Genomic DNA, 25,155 nt, shown 5'->3' with positions numbered 1-25,155 from the left:
TCTTTGTTTGGATCGTGATGAAAATGCAGTGGTTGTCTCTAATTTTAAATTGCTACAGAGTTTAGCCTGTAATACAGAAAATAAACATCTTGTTCATATACTCATAGTTTAATTCTTTCTTGCATATTGTTTGAAAAAAAAAAATACATTTCAAAATCGGCAGATCGGTATCTGAATTAGCCCATTTGCTTGTAAAAAAAAAACATCAATAGGAATTGACGAGTGCAAGGAGCCACAGAGATTACAAGGTGCACTGGAGCATTTTTTGCTGGAAAATGCTGATATTTCTTAAAAAATATCCAATTTAGCGCCCAAACTCTGGAACAGTCTTCCTAGCATTATTTGTTATCTTAAATCTAGATTAAAGACCCATCTCTTTAACCTGGCATATACATAACACACTACCACATTTCCATATTTCAAATCTGTTAAAGGATTGTTAGGCTGCATTAATTAGGTCAACCGGAAATGGAAACCCATCCCATACCACCCGATTTACGATTCGATTTACGACAATGTATCAACATTGTAAGAAGAATGGCATCTATGCTAATTTTAGTCAGTCCATTTCATTCTTATTCCGAGGTCACCGTAGTCACCTGGATCCAGTCCAAATCCAGACCAGATGGTGGATTAGCACCTAGAGACGCGACCTCTACGGCCCTGAATGTCAGCGGAGACCATGTCAACTACAGTAGATGCACCCCAGAGACAGATCCCCTGCGAAGACCTCATCACCTCGACCACCATCGGCACAAGACAACGGGAACCAGACAAGTCCTCTGCACCTGTGTTGCAGCCTGGAATTAAACCACGCCATGCTGGTTTCGTCTGCAGGAGAACTGGCCCCCCAACTGAGCCTGGTTTCTCCCAAGGTTTTTTCTCCATTTCTGTCACCGATGGAATTTTGGTTCCTTGCCACTGTCGCCTTTGGCTTGCTTAGTTAGGGACGCTTGACTGATTGCACAGACACTATTGGAAGAGAGCTGAACTGCATGATGACATCACTGAATCATCAATGAACTAACTTTAGCTGGAAAACTGACACTGTTATTGTCTTACATTATTGACAAACAAATTTTCCTGTTTGACACTAAAGCTGCTTTGACAACCAGTATTGTACAAAGCGCTATACAAATAAAGGTGACTTGACTTGCCCTCTAGTGGAGCTCATGGGCACTCCAGCTGGTGATCGTAACAGCTATAGAGACTCGAGCCTTTAGTATTTTAGCATGCAATGTAATAAAAATTATGGCATGCAATGAATAATTTGTTTAAACTAATTGTAGTTGTGGTCACAGATTTGCATATATTGACTATTTTATATATGGGGTATAAATTAGACTATAAATTTGAATAGCATTATCTTTGTGGACATCCATAGAGTTATCAATTAAAAGAAAAAAGTTGAGTTAAAGGGGTCACGAACTGCATTTTTTTATTATTATTTTATAATGTTCTCTGAGGTTCACTTATAATGTTAGTGTGATTTTACATTAAAAAACATCATAATTTAGAAGTAATAGAACAGACAATGGAACAGACAATGCAGTAGTGGTAAAAGCACGTTTACTCACATTGAGTACGTTTACATGGAGAACAATAATCCGATTTTAACACGATTAAGGCAATACTCTGATTAAGAATCTACCATGTAAACAGAGATTTTTGATTACCTTACTCCGGCTAAAGTACTATTTGAAGTAAACAGAAATCGAATTAAGACATGTGGAGAATTCCTATTTTAGTCGCATTATTGAAGTGCAGTATAGACATGTACACACCTTAATCACACTATTACAGCATTTTGCGACAGGATACACACACGGCAGTGGTCAACCGTTTGACAGCCAACAAAAGATGCTTCAACAACGCCATCATCTGTTTGCACGTATAGTATGACAAAGAATTAACTGCACTTGAAGCTTTCGTAAAATAAAAAATTAAACACCCAAAACTGTATATGGCATCATAACGAAGACAAACTATATGTTTATACGTGAAATTCTGGGTTGGATGTCGGATGGCGTGGTGTGGGGACGTAATGACGTAATGACGTGTGCCATTAATCGATCTATGTACTATAACATGTAAAACGGGAACATGAAAGGAATATTCTAAAAGCAACTCATGTAAACACCTTAATAACAATATTGTCTTATTCAGAACAAGGTAAATAATCAGATTACTGATGTCCATGTAAACGTAGTCACTTATTGTATTGCAACATTACTGTTGGATCCACTATAGTCAGACCAAGCGCTGCATCATTATTTACTGACAGTCTCTCTGAAAAGCCTGCATCATACTGTCTTGTTTAAAAATGAATCCGTAGCAAAGTAAAGCAAACAAACAAACAGTGTTTCACTGACACGATCTGGAGCTCTTTGCTAATTTTACTCCGTGGTTACATCGGACGCGAGTGGCTTAATGCGACTATAGACAACAGAACCTATTATAATTCTGTCTACACTGGATGCTGTATGGATTGACACAACAAATCCCGACAGTAAACTGATGTCCCGCTCTACGCCTGACATACAAGCATTCATGCCGCTTCTGACCTGAAAGAGAAATTGATTCGCAACATGACGCAACAGCGCTCGCATCCGATGTAGATATGTTAGGATCACAAGGAATTCAAAGACTATTTTTAACAACTTACACTACGCAGTGTCTTGTAATCTTGTAATGCCATCTGTATGGTCCTGTTGATGGAGTAATACGGTGTTTGTGTCTCTCTAGTATTTCCTCTCCTCCTACTACAAGCGGCTGTCAGTGGTTGGGGCTAAAGAGGCAGTGATGTAGAAGCAGGTGTTGATCTTCTATTGTGGAGGCGGTGCTTAGCCACACTATTATGTCATAAAGTGGCACATTCGACAACGAGTCGGTTTCTGAGCTTGGTTTCAATAAAAGCTGTTTTTAAACGAACGAGAAAGTTTTGAGTTTTGAAACTTACAGGATGTTTTTATAGTACATTGACCTGTTATATGTCAAAAGATCAAGGGAAATTTGATTTCTCAGTTCATGACACCTTTAAAAGTGCCATTAAAAATGTAAAGCTTTTACCTTACAAAATAGTCCAAAAATCTAATAGTCTTAAAAGGACCTCCTACATGGTTACTCTAGATTAAATTTCCTGCAAAAATAACTACTTTGCAACATATACTGTTACTTTGATCTTGAGCATTGCTTGCTTTCAAAGAGCAAATACTCACTGTCCATTATCAAACAATGTGACCTCTTCTAATTTTAAAGACAATCTGTACAATATGTTAACACACACATGAATAAATACTGTTTTTACCTGGTCTCTGTAGTAGTTCTCCATGTCCTCAATCTCATATTTGTATTTGCGGTAATTCTCCTGACGCAGTTCTTTAGTATATGCACGCTGCTCTCTCAGATGAGCTTTCTGTAGTTCCAATCCTTCTTCAAAGATCTGCTTGAGCTTCTGAAAAAACACACACAACTTTTTTCCACTGATTAAATTATTTGCACGACAAGCTCTTATCAAAGCAATACAAATGTGCATATATTGTAATGTATTGTATTGACACAAAAAATAAACATTGATAAATTGTTCTCTCTCTTTTCTTTTCTTGCTAAGCAAAACATCTTCTACCAGACCTGTACAGCATACATACAAAAAGTGGTTACTTCATGCAATTGCAACTTGTAACTTTGAGGTGCTATTTCTATTTTATTTGACCCTTGATGTAACTTTGTAAGACTGTTTGTATCAGCGGTTTTCATAATCATATAATTTTCATAATTCTAATGCCAAGGATCCCCCTTTGAGATCATTTCTTTATTAGACTTAAAATATATTATATTATGAATGCAAAATGAAGCATTTCAACGGATATCTACTAAATAATTTAAAGAAATGTTTTATAGTCATTTAAGCCTCCCTGAAACACAGAAACACACACAAACACACAAATCTGTTTTAACTTGCACACATCATCTGTGGTGGGTGTGTAATTGTAAATGTCTTGGAGTTCCCTTTCATTTTGGTTCAACTTGACATTGAGTCAATAGCTGATGCTATAAAGGAAACACCTTTCTCCGAAAAGACTGAAGCCTTATTGAATCAGCCAATGGCATTCAAATGCGCAGAATGCAGGCTGGCACTGAACGCCAGTGCCTTAGAATCTTTTTCCTTCAGACACCTGCTCTGTCTGTGCCCATGCTAAAGCAGTGTTGGATAAATCATCCTGCCCTCACTGCAAAGTGATGAGAGTCAGGATTTTCCGCCCCCAAATCGCCTTTGTTCTTGATGATCTCACCACCCATAGTCTCCCACAAGATTCCATTGCCGCCATTATAGATTTACAGTGGAAGAAGCAGCGGCACACAGATGTGGACTATAAGGACTCATGAGCTCAAGCCAGCTCAAGTTTCCGCATTCCTCTCAAAAACGCTATGCATTTAAAAGAAATGCCTATTATTCACTACATGTAAATACAACCCAAATCACCACCAGGTGACTCAAATGGATGGTTGACACCATTGCTCAATAAAGCTGGAACGGTGACATTTTCACTTGTGAGTAGAGAAATTTTTTTTATCAAATAAATGTTTAATGTTCCAGCTATTTGACCACAGTTACGATGAAATATTACAGTGACGGCAGTGCTTGAGGTGTTCCTTACTTTTTACTGTACAGAACCAGTCATTATTTTAGACTACTTCTTTGAATGTTTAGATTACACTTAAAGGGTCATGAAACCCCCCGTTTCAGCACTGGTTAGTTCTCACCACAGTTTTAAAAAATGCTAAAAAAAAGTGGGCGTGGTGCACAGCGGAGTGGACTCAGCGGAGGGGGAAGAGGGGAGACAGATAACACACACAGCTTCGTGTTCAGACAGTTTCATTTCGCTCATTCTGCATCGAAACCATATATATGAACGCGCTGTTGCACCTCTGAGAACTTTTAAGGCTTATTCTGTGGCATTTATATAAGCCTTTTGAATGGTTGTGTCACAGAGCTGTAAAAACGGTTATGCTCACCAAGTGAATATACCGCGTTTGTGCCGAACTCTTATTACAAAGCAAAAACAAACACTCTTCTTCGATCCATGAACGTTTCTCTCAGTTAATGTGCGCTATGTCATCTCACAGTCTGAAACGTCTGGCATAGCAAATCAACACATGCTGTTGTGAATAATTAAGCGAAGCGTCTTCTCATAGGATAAGAACACGTAGTCTCATGAGTAATTTAATGGACACCGACGCGTCATCGATGTACTATAGAGACAGGAGGGGGGCAATCCAACGCTCACCATTGACTTTCTATTGCGGGAAGCTGCCTCCTCGTCATTTCTGACTTATAACGATAAACAGAGCAATGCCTAAAAGCTGCTACGTGACAAGGTGTACAGTAAACAAGCTAAAAAACCCAGAACTATGTTTTTATAAGCTAAGTTCTGCATGGGAACAGTTAAACTTATTATTGCAGATTTTCATATAGAGTTCAGTGTTTGTATTCCCTGTGTGATTTGATGCAAAATGTGGAATACAAAATATGATTTTAAAGTCTGTCATTTGTGTATTTCGTTAAAAAAAAACCCTGAATTAGTCAATACAAGTTAGTATACATGTTAGCCTTTTGTCAAAATGACTTTTGAAGATCAGCCAAACTCATCTGTGGAGATTTGACCCATTTCTCTGAATGACTACAGAGAACAACCCCGGATTCACAACATTCATTTCAAAACACAGAAATAAACGTGCAGTTTAGCTTTGCGGTGTCCAAAATGGTTTATATTAATGATGGTTTATATTCACAATAAGCTACAGAAAACATGTAAGACTGAATCTATGAAGGACTAATAACGACAGTGAGACGTTTGTTGATTATAATGAGAGAACTTGTGGGTTTAAACGTGAGGACATTTGATTAATCTGACCATTCTTTTCAGTTTCACTGTTTTAGCTAAACTGTGGCCAAGTTTTAATTATTTGTTTCTTATTTTAGTTAAATAATGGGAACAAAATAATGGTAGCCAGTTCAGATTTGTATGACATTGCAGACATGCTGGGTCTCTTTCGGCCAGTTTCTTTGTCTCTCTCGCTGCCCGCCGTGTCTCTCTTGAAACAAAACAAAACCAAGCAGCACAAAAAAACAAAAACAATAAACAAGTGAATAAAACAGCTCTGTAACTCCTGCTCCACTCACATTCATAGTTGGTAGGTATGCTTTACCTAAGCAGGTAATGTTTAGATAATATAAAATAGATGATAATCATAACACACTGCTCAAAAATCCAATAAAACCAGTTGAACACTTGTGTCGAACACATCAATTAAACACTTTCATGTTATACTTCATCATTTTATTAGCTAAATACAACATGCTCACGTTTTTTACTAAAATAAAGAAAAAAATTAATAATAAAAAAAAAAGCACAAGGATTTCCTAATTCATGGACATTCATAATTCTTTTACCCACATCATGTAGTTCTCTGTCAAAATAAAGGACTGATAACGAATAACAAAATATTTGAAAATGCATGCCGTTTTATTAGCAAAATTTTAACATTTCAAACATTTGTATTTGTGACAAGTATTAAGTAATGTGACAATTTTGACATTTAGCAAATCTGAACTGGCTTCGATGCAAAGTAAACCACTGTTTCTTTTTTACGGTAATATAACATGATTTATATGATATAAATAATACTGCACACCTCTTAAATGTGTAAAAATCTAAAATATCATGTAGTACTGTGTAGCACAGAGAAAACATAAGCACAGGTTCACAGGCCTGACATTTATGCTGCTTAATTCGTTCTAAATAACAAATGCACATAAGTGCATAAGTACTAAAGTTGCTTCTGTGAATATTACTTATTTTAAATACATTGTTTTTCTTAGATTTTCTGCCGCCTGTCATATGTAACCCCCATTGGCAAGTCGAAGCTGACTGCTACTAGGGGAAATGTGCTTTAATTTGTTCACCTGATAACTTGGGTTTGTTAAAGCGCCACTCAATGGTCAAAAGCTGCAAATGCAATAAATAAATAAATAAATAAACAAAATAAAAGGAAAGCAAACCTCAAACATACAATATTATAGGCAGAACGAGCAGGCCCCGTTTACTTTTATTGATCTTATAATGAACGCGTCTTATTATAATAAATTACAACTAAAATGTGTTACATCACAAGCAGCTGTACAAAACCTAAAATAAATAAATAAATAAAAAAACACTTAATTTAAAAACATTGAATTTAAATGTGAATTTGAATTTAAATATGATGTGAACAATATTTGAGAGAAATAGGCCTTTTGTGTACATAGAAAAAGTCTTAGATCTTTGAGTTCAGCTCATGACAAATGGGGGCAAAAACAAAAGTGTTGCGTTTATAATTTTGTTCAGTGTATATACACACACACACACACACACACACTTCCAGTCAAAAGTTTTTTAATGTAACGATTTTTTATGTTTTTTTTTACAGGAGTTTCTTATGCTCATCAAGGCTGCATTTGCAAAGCTGAATTTTCAGCATCATTACTCCAGTCTTCAGTGTCACATGATCCTTCAGAAATCATTCTAATATGTTGATTCATTATCAGTGCTGGAAATTGTTGTGCTGCTTAATATTTTTTTGTAACCTGTGATACTTTTTTTTCAGGATTCTTTGATGAATAAAAGTTAAGAATAAAAGTTAAAAAGAAGAGCATTTGTTTAAAATAAAATCTTTTCTAACAATATACACTACAGCTCAAAGAAGTGATAGCAAATATTTATATTGTTAGAAAAGATTTATATTTTGAATAAATGCTGTTCTTTTTAACTTTTTAAACATATTTGGCAGCACAACTGTTGCCAACACTGATAATTCTGATAATAAATCAGCATATTACAATGATTTCTTAAAGGGGTCATAGGATGCTACATGCACTTTTACAAGGAACTGAGAGCGCGCCGATAGAAGCAGCAGTTACAAGTGAGGAGAAAATAGTTGTTAAAAAATTGTTAAACGGATATAATCCAGGCTGGTTATCAACTCGTGGACCTGTGGTGGTTTCAGTTGTGTGACTGCACAGAGTGGATGACTTAATTCAGTGTTTATATTAGTGTTTTGTTGCTGCACATGAGAGATCTCCGGTGGGGGAGGGGATTCAGGCCTACTTCAACGGAGATTGAGCGTAAGTTAATTTAAAATATGTTTTGAAGACTGTTATAATGTAAAATAATACAGTGTAATACATGTATGGAAGGAACATGCAGTAATTGTTGTGTATTATACTGTTAAGAGGGGAGAACAATGATGTGAGATCGCACATGTGCCAGTTTCCATGTGATTGATAATCCAGAGGCTCATATAAGAGTGAGTTTTTCATTTATTTCTCCCAAAGTGTGTTTACGTATATGGCATGAAAAGTATTGTACCCTGTATAAAATGTATACTGTTACCTTTAGTCTATTTACTGATTAATATGTTTAAAAGAGGTTAAAATGTGAACTGTGTATAATGTGGGTGGTGCATTTATGTGGCAAGATGTGCAGATTGTTCATGTATGCTCATGCTGTTGTTTTTTGTTTTTGTCTGTTTTATCAGGCACATATAGGCCACTGCCATTGTTTTGCACACCTTTATTGGTTCTTTAACATTGGTTGCATTATTTCAAGTCAAATTGGGCTTGTGATCTGGTGTTTTGATTAGGGGTTATTACTGTAAAGAACTTATTTTTATTCTTTACATTTCTTCTACTACCTTATTTCGTTTTCTGTGCCCATTGAAGTGAATTGGGTGTTTGTTTTGTTATTCTATTTTATACGACTTCTCTTGTTCAACTGGATCGGAATCCTGAGAAAAAAAAAACTAAAACATTAATGCTGAGTCTCATTTGAGGCTCAGTCAGGAATAATATAATCCTTTTTTATTAGGTGTCTTGGAATTGTCTTTTTCCATAGTATATTAAAAGGACGTTAAGCCGGCCACATCTAATTTTGGTGTCAGAAGTGGGATTTCTTTTTGTTTGGGGCTGATTTTTATTTGTTACGATAGTGCAAAAGTAGAAGGGTGCAAACAACGGTAGTGGCGAAAGGCGACTGAGTGCTGGAAGGACCTGCAGTGCCATCCTGACAGGTACAATAAAGGCAGTCAAAACTAACAAAAGAGCAACAATATATAAGTGCAAATGACAAGTCTCGGTTAGCCTAACGCAGTACACATAGCAAGGTGTATATATATATATATATATATATATATATATATATACACACACTATATATATATATATATATATATATATATGTAACCAGGGCAGGAATAGCCCAATATTTAATTCCCCTGGTGATTTTTCCCCTTTAAGTGTTTGCTATGATGCAGTTATGCGTGCTGAGTTTGAGTATGCGCACGAGAGCGTGTGCGTCAGAGGGGAACTGAGAAGTCATCGAGGACGTTGACTGTAGGCAGGGGAGAGTGTAACCGGGGCAGGAATAGTCCAATATTTAATTCCCCTGGTGAGTCCCCCTTTAAGTTTTCGCTATGATGCAGTTATGCGTGCTGTCTCCTTTAAGAGTTTGAGCATGCACACAAGAGAGAGAGTGTGCGTCAGAGAGGAACAGAGATAGCGCCGATAGAAGCAGCAGTTACAATTACATTACATTGCCTACTTCAACGGAGATTGAGCGTAAGTTAATTTAAAATATGTTTTGAAGACTGTTATAATGTAAAATAATACAGTGTAACACATGCATGGAAGGAACATGCATTAATTGTTGTGTATTAATGTTAAGAGGGGAGTACAAGGATGTGAGATCGCACATGTGCCAGTTTCCGGACGTTAAGCCGGCCACATCTAATTTTGGTGTCAGAAGTGGGATTTCTTTTTGTTTGGGGCTGATTTTTATTTGTTACGATAGTGCAAAAGTAGAAGGGTGCAAACAACGGTAGTGGCGAAAGGCGACTGAGTGCTGGAAGGACCTGCAGTGCCATCCTGACAGAAGCGGCAGCAGGACAAAGGGCCAGTGTAGCAGGACTGCTGTGTGTGAGGACTTCGAGGAGGACAGTGCTTGTTGAACTGACTGTTTGAGAACTGAGACTTTCTGTGACTACGGCTCAAAGTCATGGATGCTGAGGACATGGACGGAGCAGCCGCAATGGCAGAAGACATTCAAGGTGCAGGTGTTGCGGCGCCGGAAATGGACATTGAGGGAGGTAACCCCGTCTCACAGCTTCAGTCCCAGATCTTGGAGTTGGGGCGTAGACATGATGAAGTAATGTCAGCTCTTGCTAACATGACTAATGTTCATACTAGATCCTATGTGTATATCCCAAGAGAGAGACAAATTGACAAACCTTTCAGTGGGGATCCAGGTAAGGACTGCCAAAATGTTGATGAGTTCATTGAGGAACTGGGGAGGGTTATAAGAGTGAGGGGGTTGAATACTGAGGATCAGGTAGATTTTATCCTCTCCCACTTAAGGGGTTCAGCACTAGATGAAGTCAGGTTGTGTATGGGGGGGGGGAGATAAGTCAGCAGAAGACCTGTTCTCATATTTGAGGGCAGCTTTCAGGGAAAAGCGTAGCACCTCCCAGTTGTTGCACAAATTTTATGCGCGAAAACAATTGGACGGTGAGGATTTTCGTGATTTTTCACATGCACTGTCATTGATGTTAACATCTGCACTGCAACAATCCCCACATTGTGTTCCAAAGCAATAATTTTGAAGCAAAAACTCTAGACTTCAAGATCCAGTTCTCAAAAGTCTTGTGAACAAATGTTCTGTATGTGTTTTAAGGCCTTATTTCAGTGACTTTAAAATTTTAGTTTTTCACTAAGCACGCATAAACGTTGTTTTCTCAAAAACACCATCATGTACATACATGCTGCACACATATTATTGTAGCCCAGTTTGTGCTGATTACAGTGTTATTAAACTTTAGTCTTTCAAATGTTTGTAAGCAACTGAAAAAAGCACAAATGTCAGGGCATGTCAAAATTTTTCCAGGCCCCAAAACACCCTCGGACCCCAGAGGGTTAAATGCTGCACTGCAACAAGCACCACATTGTGTTCCGAACCACTGTACCAAATGACTTGACTGTAGCCCTACAAGAGGTAATTACACAACAAGGGAAAGCAATCGGTGACCTTACCAACGCTGTCCGTGATCTCACGATTCAGAGGTCTGACCCAACTTGTGAGAAACCTAGTAAGCCCAAGTTTAAGCCAAGATATTCCCGAGACGGCCAACCCATTTGTTTGAGATGTGAGGGCATTGGGCACATAGTCAGGCAATGCACTGGGCAGCCCTTCCAGGAAAACCCTGTGCCATCTACGCCTGAGTCTCCGGTTCCGGGAAACGGTGCGCCTCCATTGCGAAGAGCCGAGCAATGAGAGGTGGCACCGATGACTCAAAGACTGGCACATTGACAAAAGAGCGGTTTCTGGAGCGTGCGGTGGGCAAGTGCCCAGAAGTGGAAATTCACGCTGGGGGGGTAGCCATCCGGTTGTAGCCATCCAGCCTGTTAGACACTGGCAGTAACGTGAGTACTTTGACAGAGAGCTTTTTTAAAAAACATCTTCATGGGGAAGACAAACACATGTATTGTACAAGCAAGTGGTTAAAAGATTACTGCCGCCAACAGGTTGCCTCTTCCCTACCGACAAAGACATGCATTGTACAAGCAGGTGGTTAAAGATTACTGCCGCCAACGGGTTGCCTCTTCCCTACCTTGGGTATGTTGAACTTGATATCCAAGTAATGGGGTTGACTATACCTGGGTGTGGGTTCTTGGTGATACGTGACCAGAATGATGGGGAGACTGACTCAGCGCCCCCAGGCATACTTGGCATGAACATAGCACAGCGGTGTAAACAACTGATTCAAGCTGAGTTTGACAATGCTTTGGAGGGGACGTTGGATGCTGACTGGAGAGCCTCCCTTACCCGAGTGCAAGAGGCTACCCCAGTAGGAGCGAACTCTGTGGTCCGGGTAGCAGGTACACGTAAGTCGTACGCACCTGCAGCCTCAGTGGCTACAATTCAGGCCAGAACACATAAAGAACTAGCTGAAAACAGAGACTTAAGGTTGTTTGAGCCAGGTAAGGCATCATTGCCAGGTGGCTTGGTCCTGGTTCCTACCTTGGTATCACCCGGTAGGCAGGTATTCCCAGTGCAGGTAGTAAACTTGTCCCCAGAAGGTGGGTGGTTGCCACCCAAGGTGAAACTAGGGGTACTTGCCCAGGGTCGTCGTGTTGAGAGTACCTCCTGCGAAGTTAGATTCCATCGAATCTCTGCAGATCATGAGGAAGTTATGGTAAACCAGAGGTCAATGACGGGGGTTAGCGGTGACCTGCAGTGTCCCTTGGAGAAAGTGCAGATCGGCGGTACCCCTGCATAGCAGGCAGAGCTGAAAGTGCTTCTGAGGGGATACCTGGACGTGTTTGCCATCACTGATGAAGACCTCGATTATACTGAACTGGTAAAGCACGAGATTCCCTTGAACGATGACCTTTCTGTCTCACAGTCATACCGACGTATACCACCAAACCAATTCCAGGAGTTGAAGGACTTCTCAAAAAGCATGTCATCCAAGAAAGCTCCAGTTCGTATGCATCTCCAGTGGTGTTAGTCCAGAAGACTGATGGGAGTCTTTGGCTATGCGTGGACTACCGGAAGCTGAACTGTAAAATTAGGCGTGATGCATTCCCGTTGCCACAAATAGATGAGAGTCTGGATGCTTTGAGTAAGGCTAAGATGTTCTCGTCTATTGACCTAGCAAGTGGCTATCACCAGGTAGCAGTTTATGAGAAGGACCGCCACAAAACAGCTTTCATTACACCATTTGGCCTGTATGAGTACCAGCGGATGCCGTTTGGCCTATGTAATGCGCCAGCGACATTCCAACATCTCATGCAGGCCATAATGAGTGACCTGGTCTTTCAAATGGTACTCGTCTATTTGGACGATTTGCTTGTGTACTCAAGTACATTCGAGGGACACTTATGGCACTTTTCCACTGCATCGTACGGCATGGTACGGTTCACTTTTGGGGGATTTTCCACTGGGTACAGTACCTGTTACCTGGTACATTTTTTAGTACCACCTCGGTTGAGGTTCCAAGTGAGCCGTACCATTACCAAAACGTGACGTGTAAACTCTGCTGAATACTGATTGGCCGGAGAGAATAGTCTCTACCTGCGTCACTGAACTTGCGACACAAACACAAAAGAACTGCTAGATTTAAATCAGCACAGCCAGCGAAGGATCGAACGCAACTGTTTTGAACGAGCGCACCATTTTTTAACAACCAAAAAGTTTAATTGTCTGTTGTGGAAGTACAGACGGTCCTCTCGTTGATAGCAGAATGAAAAAAATTTTCAGAAGTCGCGGCAGTAGAGGTGGCGCAACTAACGACATGTGAATAATCCCGCCCACTCTAAAGCGATACTAAACTGCAGTGGAAACGCAAACCGTGCCGAGCCGTGCCGTGCCGTACTGAGCCGTGCCGAGTCGTACCATGCAGTGGAAAAGCGCCATTAGTGAGGCTTGAGACTGTGTTACAAAGGTTGAGGGAGGCCGGATTCAAGGTTAAGGTGGAAAAATGCCACTTCCTGCAGTCCGAGATAAAGTTCTTAGGGCATGTGGTATCTGCTCAAGGGGTGTCTACAGACCCAGACAAAGTGAGTGCAGTGAAACAGTGGCCAATCCCTAACACTCTAAAGGAGCTGCGATCCTTTTTAGGATTCTGCAGTTACTATTGGAGATTCATTGAGGGCTTCTCTAAGGTGGCCGGTCCGCTCCATGATGTTGTAAACACTTGTGTCCACCAAGGGAGTGTTGCTCAGGCCAACAAGTTGTTTAAGGACTCTTGGACAATGGAGTGCCAACAAGCCTTTGAGCACCTCAAGGAGAAGCTTATCTGTGCTCCGACACTAGGCTACGCAGACTTCACCCTACCTTTTGTGCTAGCGGTTTCTGGAGCGTGCAGTGGGCAAGTGCCCAGAAGTGGAAATTCACGCTGGGGGGGTAGCCATCCAGTGCCTGTTAGACACTGGCAGTAACGTGAGTACTTTGACAGAGAGCTTCTTTAAAAAAACATCTTCATGGGGAAGATAAAGACATGCATTGTACAAGCAAGTGGTTAAAGATTACTGCCGCCAACGGGTTGCCTCTTCCCTACCTTGGGTATGTTGAACTTGATATCCAAGTAATGGGGTTGACTATACCTGGGTGTGGGTTCTTGGTGATACGTGACCAGAATGATGGGGAGACTGACTCAGCGCCCCCAGGCATACTTGGCATGAACATTGCACAGCGGTGTAAACAATTGATTCTAGCTGAGTTTGACAATGCTTTGGAGGGGACGTTGGATGCTGACTGGATAGCCGCCCTTAACCGAGTGCAAGAGGCTGCCCCAGTAGGAGCGAACTCTGTGGTCCGGGTAGCAGGCACACGTAAGTCGTACGTACCTGCAGCCTCAGTGGCTACAATTCAGGCCAGAGCACATAAAGAACTGGCTGAAAACAGAAACTTAAGGTTGTTTGAGCCAGGTAAGGCATCATTGCCAAGTGGCTTGGTCCTGATTCCCACCTTGGTATCACCCGGTAGGCGGGTATTCCCAGTGCAGGTAGTAAACTTGTCCCCAGAAGGTGTGTGGTTGCCACCCAAGGTGAAACTATGGGTACTTGGCCAGGGTCGTCGTGTTGAGAGTAGCTCCTGCGAAGTTAGATTCCATCGAATCTCTGCAGATCATGAGGAAGTTATGGTAAACCAGAGGTCAATGACGGGGGTTAGCAGTGACCTGCAGTGTCCCTTGGAGAAAGTGCAGATCGGCTGTACCCCTGCACAGCAGGCAGAGCTGAAGGCACTTCTGAGGGGATACCTGGACATGTTTGCCATCACTGATGAAGACCTCGGTTATACTGAACTGGTAAAGCATGAGATTCCCTTGAACGATGACCTTCCTGTCTCACAGTCATACCGACGTATACCACCAAACCAATTCCAGGAGGTGAAGGACCATATCTCTGGACTTCTCAAAAAGCGTGTCATCCAAGACAGCTCCAGTTCGTATGCATCTCCGGTGGTGTTAGTCCGGAAGACTGACGGGAGTCTTAGGCTATGCGTGGACTAACGGAAGCTGAACTGTAAAACTAGGCGTGATGCATTCCCGTTGCCACGAATAGATGAGAGTCTGGATGCTTTGAGTAAGGCCAAGATGTTCTCGTCTATTGACCTAGCGAGTGGCTATCACCAGGTAGCAGTTCGTGAGAAGGACCGCCACAAAACAGCTTTCATTACACCATTTGGCCTGTATGATTACCAGCGGATGCCGTTTGGCCTATGTAATGCGCCAGCGACATTCCAACGTCTCATGCAGGCCATAATGAGTGACCTGGCCTTTCAAATGGTACTCGTCTATTTGGACGATTTGCTTGTGTACTCAAGTACATTCGAGGGACACTTAGTGAGGCTTGAGACTGTGTTACAAAGGTTGAGGGAGGCCGGACTCAAGGTTAAGGTGGAAAAATGCCACTTCCTGCAGTCCGAGGTAAAGTTCTTAGGGCATGTGATATCTGCTCAAGGGGTGTCTACAGACCCAGACAAAGTGAGTGCAGTGAAACAGTGGCCAATCCCTAACACTCTAAAGGAGCTGCGATCCTTTTTAGGATTCTGCAGTTACTATCGGAGATTCATTGAGGGCTTCTCTAAGGTGGCCGGTCCGCTCCATGATGTTGTAAACACTTGTGTCCACCAAGGGAGTGTTGCTCAGGCCAACAAGTTGTTTAAGGACTCTTGGACAATGGAGTGCCAACAAGCCTTTGAGCACCTCAAGGAGAAGCTTATCTGTGCTCCGACACTAGGCTACGCAGACTTCACCCTACCTTTTGTGCTGGAGACCGACGACATTAACCTGGGATTGGGTGCTGTGTTATACCAGCAGCAAGAGGGAAGTAAGACTGTGATAACCTATGCAAGCCGGAGGTTGAGGGGCGCAGAGCGAAATTACAGGAACTAAAGTAGTATGAAGCTGGAGCTCCTGGCACTCAAATGGGCTGTGGAGTTCAGGAGTTACCTGCTAGGATCCAAATGTACTGTTCTAACAGATAACAATCCCCTCTGCCACCTCAACACGGCTAAGCTGGGTGCCATTGAACAGAGGTGGGCTGCACAGCTTGCAATATTGATTTCGAAGTCCAGTACTACCCTGGGCGGTATAACACTGCAGCTGACGCTCTCTCTAGAAGACCAGGACTGGAGGCGATGGAGGTGGTAACTGAGGATTCAGAGTACGATGGCTGTGTGGCTATTTGCAGTGGGCTTCGTACAGGGACTGCACTGGAAGTTGACCTGGCAGGGCTAGTTACATGCAGCCATAGAGGAAAGAGAGTCTGGAGAGGAACCCATGGAGAATACCCCAACATTACCTGGATACGCAAAGGATGAGCTTCGTCAGTTTCAGGATACAGATCCGACCATCAGTGTGCTCAAGAGTTTCTGGGACAAGACGAGGAAACCCACAAATCGTGAGAGAAAGCATTTGCCCAGACCGTTGAGGTTGTTGCTTAAGCAGTGGGACAGGATCCAAGAGAAAGAAGGGCTGATGTACAGAACGATTGACGATGTGTTCAATGGGGAATGCCAACAGTTGCTGCTCCCTGCATGTCTGGTCGAAATGGTGTTGCGAAGTGTTCATGACCAGATGGGGCATCAAGGCATGGAGAGGACGCTGGCCCTGCTCAAGCAGCGTTGTTATTGGGTTGGGATGTATGATGCTGTGGATAAGTGGGTGAAGGAGTGCCTGCGGTGCGTGCTAGCCAAAATGCCGCAGTCCAAGATTCAGGCACCTTGGACCCCATTCTTGGCTTCTCATCCACTGGAAGTGGTCGCAATGGATTTCACCACACTGGAACCTGCGTCGGATGGACAGGAGAATGTCCTGGTTGTGACAGATGTATTCACTAAGTTCAGCCAGGCATTCCCCACCCACAATCAGAAGGCGGACACTACCGCTAAGGTCCTTCTGTAGGAATGGTTCCTCAAGTACAGTGTACCTCAGCGTCTTCATTCAGACCAGGGGAGGAACTTCGAGAGTGCCGTTATTGCAGAGCTCTGTAAACTGTATGGGGTGAGAAAGTCCCGCACCCTCAAGGAAATGCACAGTGCGAGAGATTTAACAGAACTCTGCATGACCTCTTGCGTTCCTTGTCACCTGACAAGAAACAAAAATGGCCAGAGTACTTACCTGAGCTGGTGTACGCCTATAATGTGACACCTCCTCTGGTTACTCCCCTTACTACATGCTGTTTGGTATGCAGCCACACTTACCAGTAAGATGCCTTGTTGGGCCAGGGGCCAGTGCAAGAGAAGGAGCCTGCCTGGTTGTCTGTCCATAAGGTGCGGCTTCAGGATGCTCATACCCGGGCACGGGAGTACGCTGAAAGGAAGGCAGCAGACCGAGTTGCCAAGCGTGAGAGTGGGGTATACTGTCCAGAGGTAGCAGTTGGTCAGCAGGTGTACTTACAATATCGTCCCCCAGGAAGGAACAAGATACAGGACGCCTGGGCACCCACAGCCTATAAGGTGGTGGAGGTGCATGGTACGACCTACACTGTGGAGCCAGTGGGAGGCGGTCCTGCAAAAAGAGTACATAGATTCGACATTAGGCCCTGTCCGAGACCAGTCCCAATGCCACGGAGAAAAGTAAGACCTGTAGAAGAAGTACCTACCTCCGTGTTGGTAGAAGAGATGCCTTCGTTAGATGCAGAATGTGTGCTTGTGGAAGAAACCAGATGGTCTGAGGAGGATCCAGTGGACCTGGTGCTTGAGGAGTCACAGCAGCCAGATGTGGAACCAGACAATTGTGCTGGGCCTGGAATGGAAGAAGCACAAGGGAGATATAATGATGCACAAGCGAATAATGAGGCGAGTGCTGTTGAAGAGCTCTCTCTGCCTGATACTGAAAGAACTGATTCACCTCTGGATGTGGTTTTGGCTAGGCCAGTTCCTGTTCCCTGAAAGCCCAGAGAAAAAAGTGCTGTATCCCATCCTACGCCACGCAGGACCCAGCGGCCAACTGCTGGTGTTCATGGTAACCCATACAGACTGCCTAAATCTGCTTGTAATGCTGTGTCCTTCAGTCCCCATGTCCTTTCCCAAGTGTGAGCGGGTATGGTCTTGTACACATCCGGTAAACTACAAGGAGTAATGGATGATTGAAGGGTGTTTGCAGACATCGAGGACGTTGCCTGTAGGCAGGGGAGAGTGTAACAGGGCAGGAATATTTATTAACAGGGCCCAATATTTAATTCCCCTGGTGATTTTCCTCCTTTAAGTTTTCGCTATTATGCAGTTATGCATGCTGTCTCCTTTAAGAGTTGGAGTATGCGCACGAGAGAGTGTGCGTCAGAGGGGAACTGAGAGCGCGCCGATAGAAGCAGCAGTTACAAGTGAGGAGAAAATAGTTGTTAAAAAATTGTTAAACGGATATAATCCAGGCTGGTTATCAACGCGTGGACCTGTGGTGGTTTCAGTTGTGTGACTGCACAGAGTGGATGGCTTAATTTAGTGTTTATATTAGTGTTTTGTTGCTGCGCATGAGAGATCTCCGGTGGGGGAGGGGATTCAGGCCTACTTCAACGGAGATTGAGCGTAAATTAATTGAAAATATGTTTTGAAGACTGTTATAATGTAAAATAATACATTGTAATACATGTATGGAAGGAACATGCAGTAATTGTTGTGTATTATACTGTTAAGAGGGGAAAACAAGGATGTGAGATGGCACATGTGATAATTATCATAATTTTTCAATTATAATCTACTGGGCTAGCAGCAATTAGCAGCAACTTCATTAGGATGTAATTTATACCTTATGGAAACAGTAACATTTCAGTTCCGAAATAAAATGTATTAATTCAACAGAAACAATGCAATGTGATCCATAACAAAAACACACAGGTGCAAAACTTTAGGCACCCCAATAAAATAATCACATCAATATTTAGTAGAGCCACCTTTTGCTGAAATAACAGCCTGTAAATGCTTCTTATAGCCACTGATAAGTCCCTGAATTCTGGCTGCAGGTATTTTGAATCATTCTTCCTTTCAAATGTCTCTAGTTCAGTAAGGTTTGATGGCTGCTGAGCATGAACAGCCCTCTTCAAATCAATCCATAGAGTTTCGATGATGTTCAAGTCTGGGGGCTGGGATGGCCATTCTAGAACACTGTATCTGGTTCTGTGCATGAATTCCTTGGTAGATTTGGAACAATGCTTTGGGTCATTATCCTGCTGAAACAACCAACCCCGGCGTAACTTAACAACCTCTTGACTGATTCTTAAACATTGCTCTTAAGAATCTGCTGATACTGGGTGGAATCCATGTGACCCTCAACTCTAACAAGGTTTCCAGTACCTGTGCTTGCCACACAGCGCCATAGCATGATAAACCCTTCATCAAATTTTACAGTAGGGAGGAGATTCTTCTCATGGAACACTGTGTTATTTTTCCACCATGCAAAGCGTCTCTGGTTGTGACCAAATAAATCTATCTTAGTTTAATCTCTCCACAACACATTATTCCAAAATGATTTTGGCTTGTCCAGATGAGCGTTTGCATACCTCAAACCACTCTGCTTGTTGGCGGTACAGAGAAAATACTTTTTCTGCATCACCCTTCCAGTGAGCTGTTCCTAGTGCACAGTGCGATGGACTGTGGAATGGTGTACAATGACACTACCAGCAGTAAGATATTCTTGGAGCTCTTTGGAGGTGGTCTGTGGTTTGTCTGTGACCATTCTAACTAGGGCTGGGTGGTATGACGGTATATATCGTTACCGCGGAATAAAGTGTCTATCGATAGACATTTTGCTATAACGTGTGTTCCGTGGTATGCAAATATATCTGTGTAACATAGTACTACTTAAAAGTTATATACACCTTCGAGTAACAAGGAAACATGCATGAATGAGAAAATAAAGAGTGGGAGGCACTTGATAGAGTTAATAAGTGCAATAAGCAGTGAAAAAGAACTCAATGCGGTGCTCGCGCTGACTGACACACGCACTCAGAAAGCACCTCTCTCAGACAGCATGCGATCACGTATTTGTGACGTGCATGATGTTTAATAAAGTTATTAACTGCAATAAGCAGTGAAAAAGAACTTAATCCGCTGCTCGCGCTGACTGACTCACAGCCAAAGTGTGTGCACTGAAAGCCTCTCTCTCAGACAGCATGCGATTGCGAAAACAGATCTCTTTCGTGCTTGAATGGTCAAATACACACACAATTTAGTAAAATTACCCATCGTGTGGAGCATTCACGTAAACACAGTAGGCTATGTGTTAAATAAATGAAACATTGGGTGAAAAACGGATGTGTATCAGTATATTGGATCCGTGCAGTTGGTCTCAAAGGGACAGCAGTCTAATTTACCTGCTGCTATCTGTCATTATTAATGTTAATCACTCACTGCACTTGACTGAATCCCTTTTGGATCAGTTCATGTTTGATTGATACAGTGAAGACTATGCAGTGTTTTATTTATACACTTTATTAAATTTCATATTTATTTGTTCTATTGTGTTTGTAATTTGCTTCTTTTTCTTATTTTCTAACAAAAATAAAATAAAATACTGTATATCGATATATATATCGTTATCGTGAAATAAAATTTCTCATACCGTGAAATAAGATTTTAGTCATATCGCCCACCCCTAATTCTAACCATTCTTCATGTTTTCCTTTCAGACATTTTTCTCGGCCTACCACATCTTTCCTTCACTGGGACTGTTCCTGTCACCTTCCATTTTCTAACTATATTTCTGACTGTGGAGACAGAGACCTTAATCCTTTGTGATATTTTTTTGTATCCTTCTTCTAATTTATATTGACAAATTAGCCTAGTTTTTGGGTCATTTGGAAGTTCTTTTGAGGTTCCCATGTTGTTACTTTCAAGTAGAGAATCAAGGAGAAGCAAAGTTAACAATCAACTATGTTAAACATCCTTTTCCATGATTGTTCGTACCCGAGTTTGCAGTGTTAAGGTTCATTGAGCCAATCAAATCAATTATGTGTTGCAATTAATCAGCATTAAGTAACTACAGGTATTTCAAATCAAACAACTGAAAGGGTGCCCAAACTTTTGTACACCTATTTTTCACATTCAGCTTTATTTCATACAACTCAATACTGCTACATTAGCATGTGCTAAGTAATTAAGGGTGTGTTCACACTTGTCATGTTTGGTTAGATTAAAACGAACTCTGGTGTGATTGCTCTGTTAGTGCAGGTTCATTTGAGTAAGTGTGAATCCTGCCATCCGAACCCTGGTGCGCACAAAACAAGCGGACCTAGACTGTTAAAAAGATGGGTCTCAGTCCGCTTCCAAACAAACTCTAGTGTGGTTCGAATTAAATATCTATGCAACAAGGACCAAATACTACTAAAAAAAACAAAAACAGGAAGTAATGACAAGATGCGATGCTATGCGACATGATTTGATGACGCGGAACGAGTGGTGTATCCAAAACAAAATGAGCAGAGGGCGAAAGTGGAGCAACAAGGAATTAAAGTGCCTTTTATGAGCTCTTCGTGAGTTCGCAGGTGGTGAAAATAAAATCATAAGTCCACGCAACAATGAGAGCGCAGTCCAGCATACGGCATTAGGTGTATTCGACTTAAAGCGGCGCTGAGCAGACCGATCAGTGAATGGGTACTTTAATGAAATACACCGATCGGTCTGTGCAGCGCCACTTTAAGTTGAACACACCTTTTCTTCAGGGTGTTCGGTGAGTTCCGTCACAAAATATACGTCATTCAACCCGACCAATCAGGCTGTATCACTATGCCTTTAGGTTCTGTATCTTTAGGTTCGCTGTCAAAAATGCCATTGTGTGAACGCTAAGCGGACCAGGATCAAATGTATCGTTTTCTTTTATTGGTCTGGACCAAACAAACCAAGAGAACCGAACTACAAGTGTGAACACACCCTACGTTCAGACCGCTTATTTGCATACCGACATGGTTGACAGCTGTTAATGCACACCATTTTAGATCGACTAACTGTAATACTGTATAATATTTCCATTCGACCTGAAAGCATAAATCTAGGCTATGCGCTTCCAGTTACAGCGCAAAATGCAAAACTGTGACATTTCATTCACTGATGCGCTACTTGCCGGCAACCCGCCAAAATAAAAGCTTGTTCATTTTAGGTTTGAAAATGTTGAAAATTGAACCGGAACTCCAACCGTTTTACCGTTTGTGTATAACTCTGCTTGCAGTATTTCTCACAGCGAGTGTCACAGCGGACATCCGTGTCCACTATAATTGTATAAATAATACTGTTTTTGTGTCACAGAAAATTTGCTTCAACGTTTTCGGAGATGTGAGTTCCAGGATGTCAGCAGTTGTTCAGCGCCAATGAAACCGCCAAGAGCAGCCTTACCTCGGCCAGCTCTTTTCGAGTTTGCCGCTAGCTCTGATGTCTCTATAGTGGTTAAACATGATATAATTGTTATAATTCATTTTGGGTAAAGCTAACAGGCAGTCTTTGGTCTCATTAATCTATTATTTGTTCCCTAGCAAATAGTTTTGGATTAGGGCAAAATCTCATCACGTTATATTTTATGTAACTTCAATGCTGTTTATCAGAGCCCTGCCTTTGTACTTTTGTCTGAATTGTCTAGCAACTTTTATGATGGCTGTTGTTGTTGTTTATTAAATATCATTATTCAGTAAATAATATTTTATATAAGTAATAGTAGTATTTAATTAGAATATTTAGTATTGGGTAGGGGTGTCCCCGACTAAGGATTTTCATAGTCGAATCGGAATTTTCGAATCTTGCCGATATTCGACTGATGGTCTATTCATATGTTTTGGGGGCGGGACAAAATACATTACCAAGAGTCGAGTCAGACATTCGACAGTCATAATTACGTTAACATACAGGGAAAATGTGTAACGGACACCTCGCAGATACAAACGGGGTAAATAATGTTTTATGTTTTGACTAAAAGATAGTTAACATTAAGCGTCAGCGAAACCCTAAGAATTCACAATATTTTTTTACAATAGTGCTCTCATTATAACATTATGTATATGACAGTAGTTATTAATGTTCTGCATTTCTGCTTTGAGCTTGCGCGCGCTGAAGATGACCAGTAGCATGAAGCAGCAGGTTTTTAATCAATGGGATTTAACTCATCATTTATCTCATATAGAATACGCTTAGTTATTTATACAACATAATATATATTACGACTTATAGGCTATCTGCACAAAATGCCTGAATGCACGAACGTGTCTGTGCGGCTCTGAATGAACACCTTTTGTGGACGCTTTCTTCATGCAACAATGTGAAGAAACACAGCAACTAAACTCTAAAAATTCACAGCATTTTATTATAATAGTGTTCTCATTATAATGTTATGTATATGACATTCCCAGTCACAGTTATTCATATTCTGCATTATGGTTTGTCCATGCTCGAGCTGCGCGCTGAAGAGATAATCACCGTAGTACTACAATGAAGCACTTTACTGCAGCGCAACTCACCTAGATGCATCTTATACGAGATAAATAATATATACACGATATATATAAACCGGCTGAAATGTTTTGAAATCACTTGTACCGCACCTGATCGAAAAAATCCAGTCTTTAACTCTGCCTGTGTCAATTTGAGTCTTGTTAAAGCTTTAAATCCCTGCCACCAAGATGCTCCTCTGTCGGTCACGGATTATGGAAAGTGAAACTGAAATCTATAGGGTTGTTGGATTTATTCACGCATGTTAAAATATTTTTTTGAAGCTTCTTTCTTTTCAGATTCTTATTTACAGCATTATTTTAATAGCCTGTATATTAACTTATTAGGATAAAATCAGTAGTTCTATGTGAACTCAGACATTTGAGCACCCCCATATAGCCAAAATGGCATGATCATAACACCCCACGAATAATAGACTGTGAGATTGGTAGTCGAATCAGGCTCCTCCTATCGAAGCATCGAATCTTCGAATATTCAGGGTCACCCTTAGTATTGGGAAATGGTGCATGTGGTCGTGATGGTGATTAATTACATTGTTCCGCCATTAGATGGCGACAAGAGACTGTTTTTATGAGCGAGTCAGCAGTAAAGACTTTTATAATGAAAAAGACTGAAACAGGGTTGTAAACAAGCAAGTTATTTTTACTTTCAACAACAGCTTGTTTTTTTTTTTTCAACACCTTGTAAGACGTAACCACCAAATGCACTGAGCAGAGCTGTCATCGGAAATCACCCTTAACAGATGGAAGGATAGTACGACAAAGATATTGCTTTCCTCAGCAGACATTCAAACTAATGTTTTATGCTGATTATGAAATTTAGCTGAAGAATCAATGCTGTATCAGACGCAGGTAATAACATTTGCTCAGTCCATCTCTCTCTCATAATACTCTACATAATACAGTGAACTTTTAATACAGTAATACAAGTAGTTTTCAATGAAGCAACTTAACGTTCCTTCATTACTAGTTCTAAAGTAACATTTTCAAATTAGTAACGGAGGCTCAGCTGTTAAACTGTAAACTTGAGATTTGAATCCGTGGCGGAAGGAAGAGGGCACAAAAGAGGGTTTTTAAAGACACTCCGTTGTTGTTTCTTTTGTATTTACACACTCGTGCCGTTGAACTGTTGTATAAACACAATTTCACACTCATAGCCAAGCAATATGGCTGTATATCAGCACGCTGTGTTTACCTATGACCGAATCACAGCTGTGCCGATGTACAGCCATATTGCTCGTCTACATGTGATATTGCTTATTTACTTATTCTTTTGTTTATTATCTTATTTTAAAAATAAACTTACTAAATAAAGTGCAATAATACTATATTAATGATTTTATTTTTATAGTTACAGGTCTCTCAAGTTACAGTGGTTCCCATACATTGATTTATTTGTGGCGGCCCTCCACAATATCAAAACTGACCACCACAAATAGATTTTCCAAAAGGCTTTGACTTCGTTGAATAAACATGAGCATTGCAGGCGCGGGGGTTTTTATATGAATGTATCTTTGAAAGGAACTGATGTAGAAGATTTTTATTGGTCAAAATATTGGCCTCGTGGTACCATCACAGAGAGGCTCAAAATCACTTTCCAGAACATTCTCGTTCACCACTCCTGGCTGGTG

General features: G+C 41.3%; 2 protein-coding genes and 1 long non-coding RNA gene across 8 annotated transcripts in view; 2 read left to right on the top strand and 1 right to left on the bottom strand.

The window, feature by feature from the left end:
* Positions 1-25,155, bottom strand: part of LOC107704562 (centrosomal protein of 95 kDa) — a 201,714-nt gene that overhangs the window by 21,638 nt on the left and 154,921 nt on the right. For all 5 annotated transcript variants that reach the window (XM_016507520.1, XM_016507516.1, XM_016507517.1 and 2 more), the window contains one exon: positions 3,308-3,454. In XM_016507520.1, coding sequence (XP_016363006.1) covers positions 3,308-3,454 — 147 coding nt within the window. The remainder of the gene's footprint in view (positions 1-3,307; positions 3,455-25,155) is intronic.
* Positions 7,987-8,842, top strand: LOC107704565 (uncharacterized). 2 transcript variants are annotated; one of them, XR_001635974.1, is made up of 3 exons: positions 7,987-8,164; positions 8,273-8,346; positions 8,578-8,842. It is a non-coding gene; the product is annotated as an uncharacterized LOC107704565 (long non-coding RNA). The 2 variants fall into 2 exon arrangements; XR_001635973.1 differs by having other exon boundaries at positions 7,987-8,346.
* LOC107704564 (uncharacterized) lies at positions 11,559-12,517 on the top strand. The gene is made up of 2 exons (XM_016507522.1): positions 11,559-11,586; positions 11,658-12,517. The coding sequence occupies exons 1-2, from the start codon at positions 11,570-11,572 to the stop codon at positions 12,367-12,369; spliced, it is 729 nt and encodes a 242-aa protein (XP_016363008.1). The 5' UTR covers positions 11,559-11,569; the 3' UTR covers positions 12,370-12,517.

The sequence above is a fragment of the Sinocyclocheilus anshuiensis genome, unplaced genomic scaffold (assembly GCF_001515605.1).
Source record: "Sinocyclocheilus anshuiensis isolate Anshui unplaced genomic scaffold, SAMN03320099.WGS_v1.1 scaffold2480, whole genome shotgun sequence".
Lineage (NCBI taxonomy): Eukaryota > Metazoa > Chordata > Actinopteri > Cypriniformes > Cyprinidae > Sinocyclocheilus > Sinocyclocheilus anshuiensis.
Note: the sequence above shows the minus strand (reverse complement) of the source record. Positions and strands in the feature narration are given on the sequence as shown.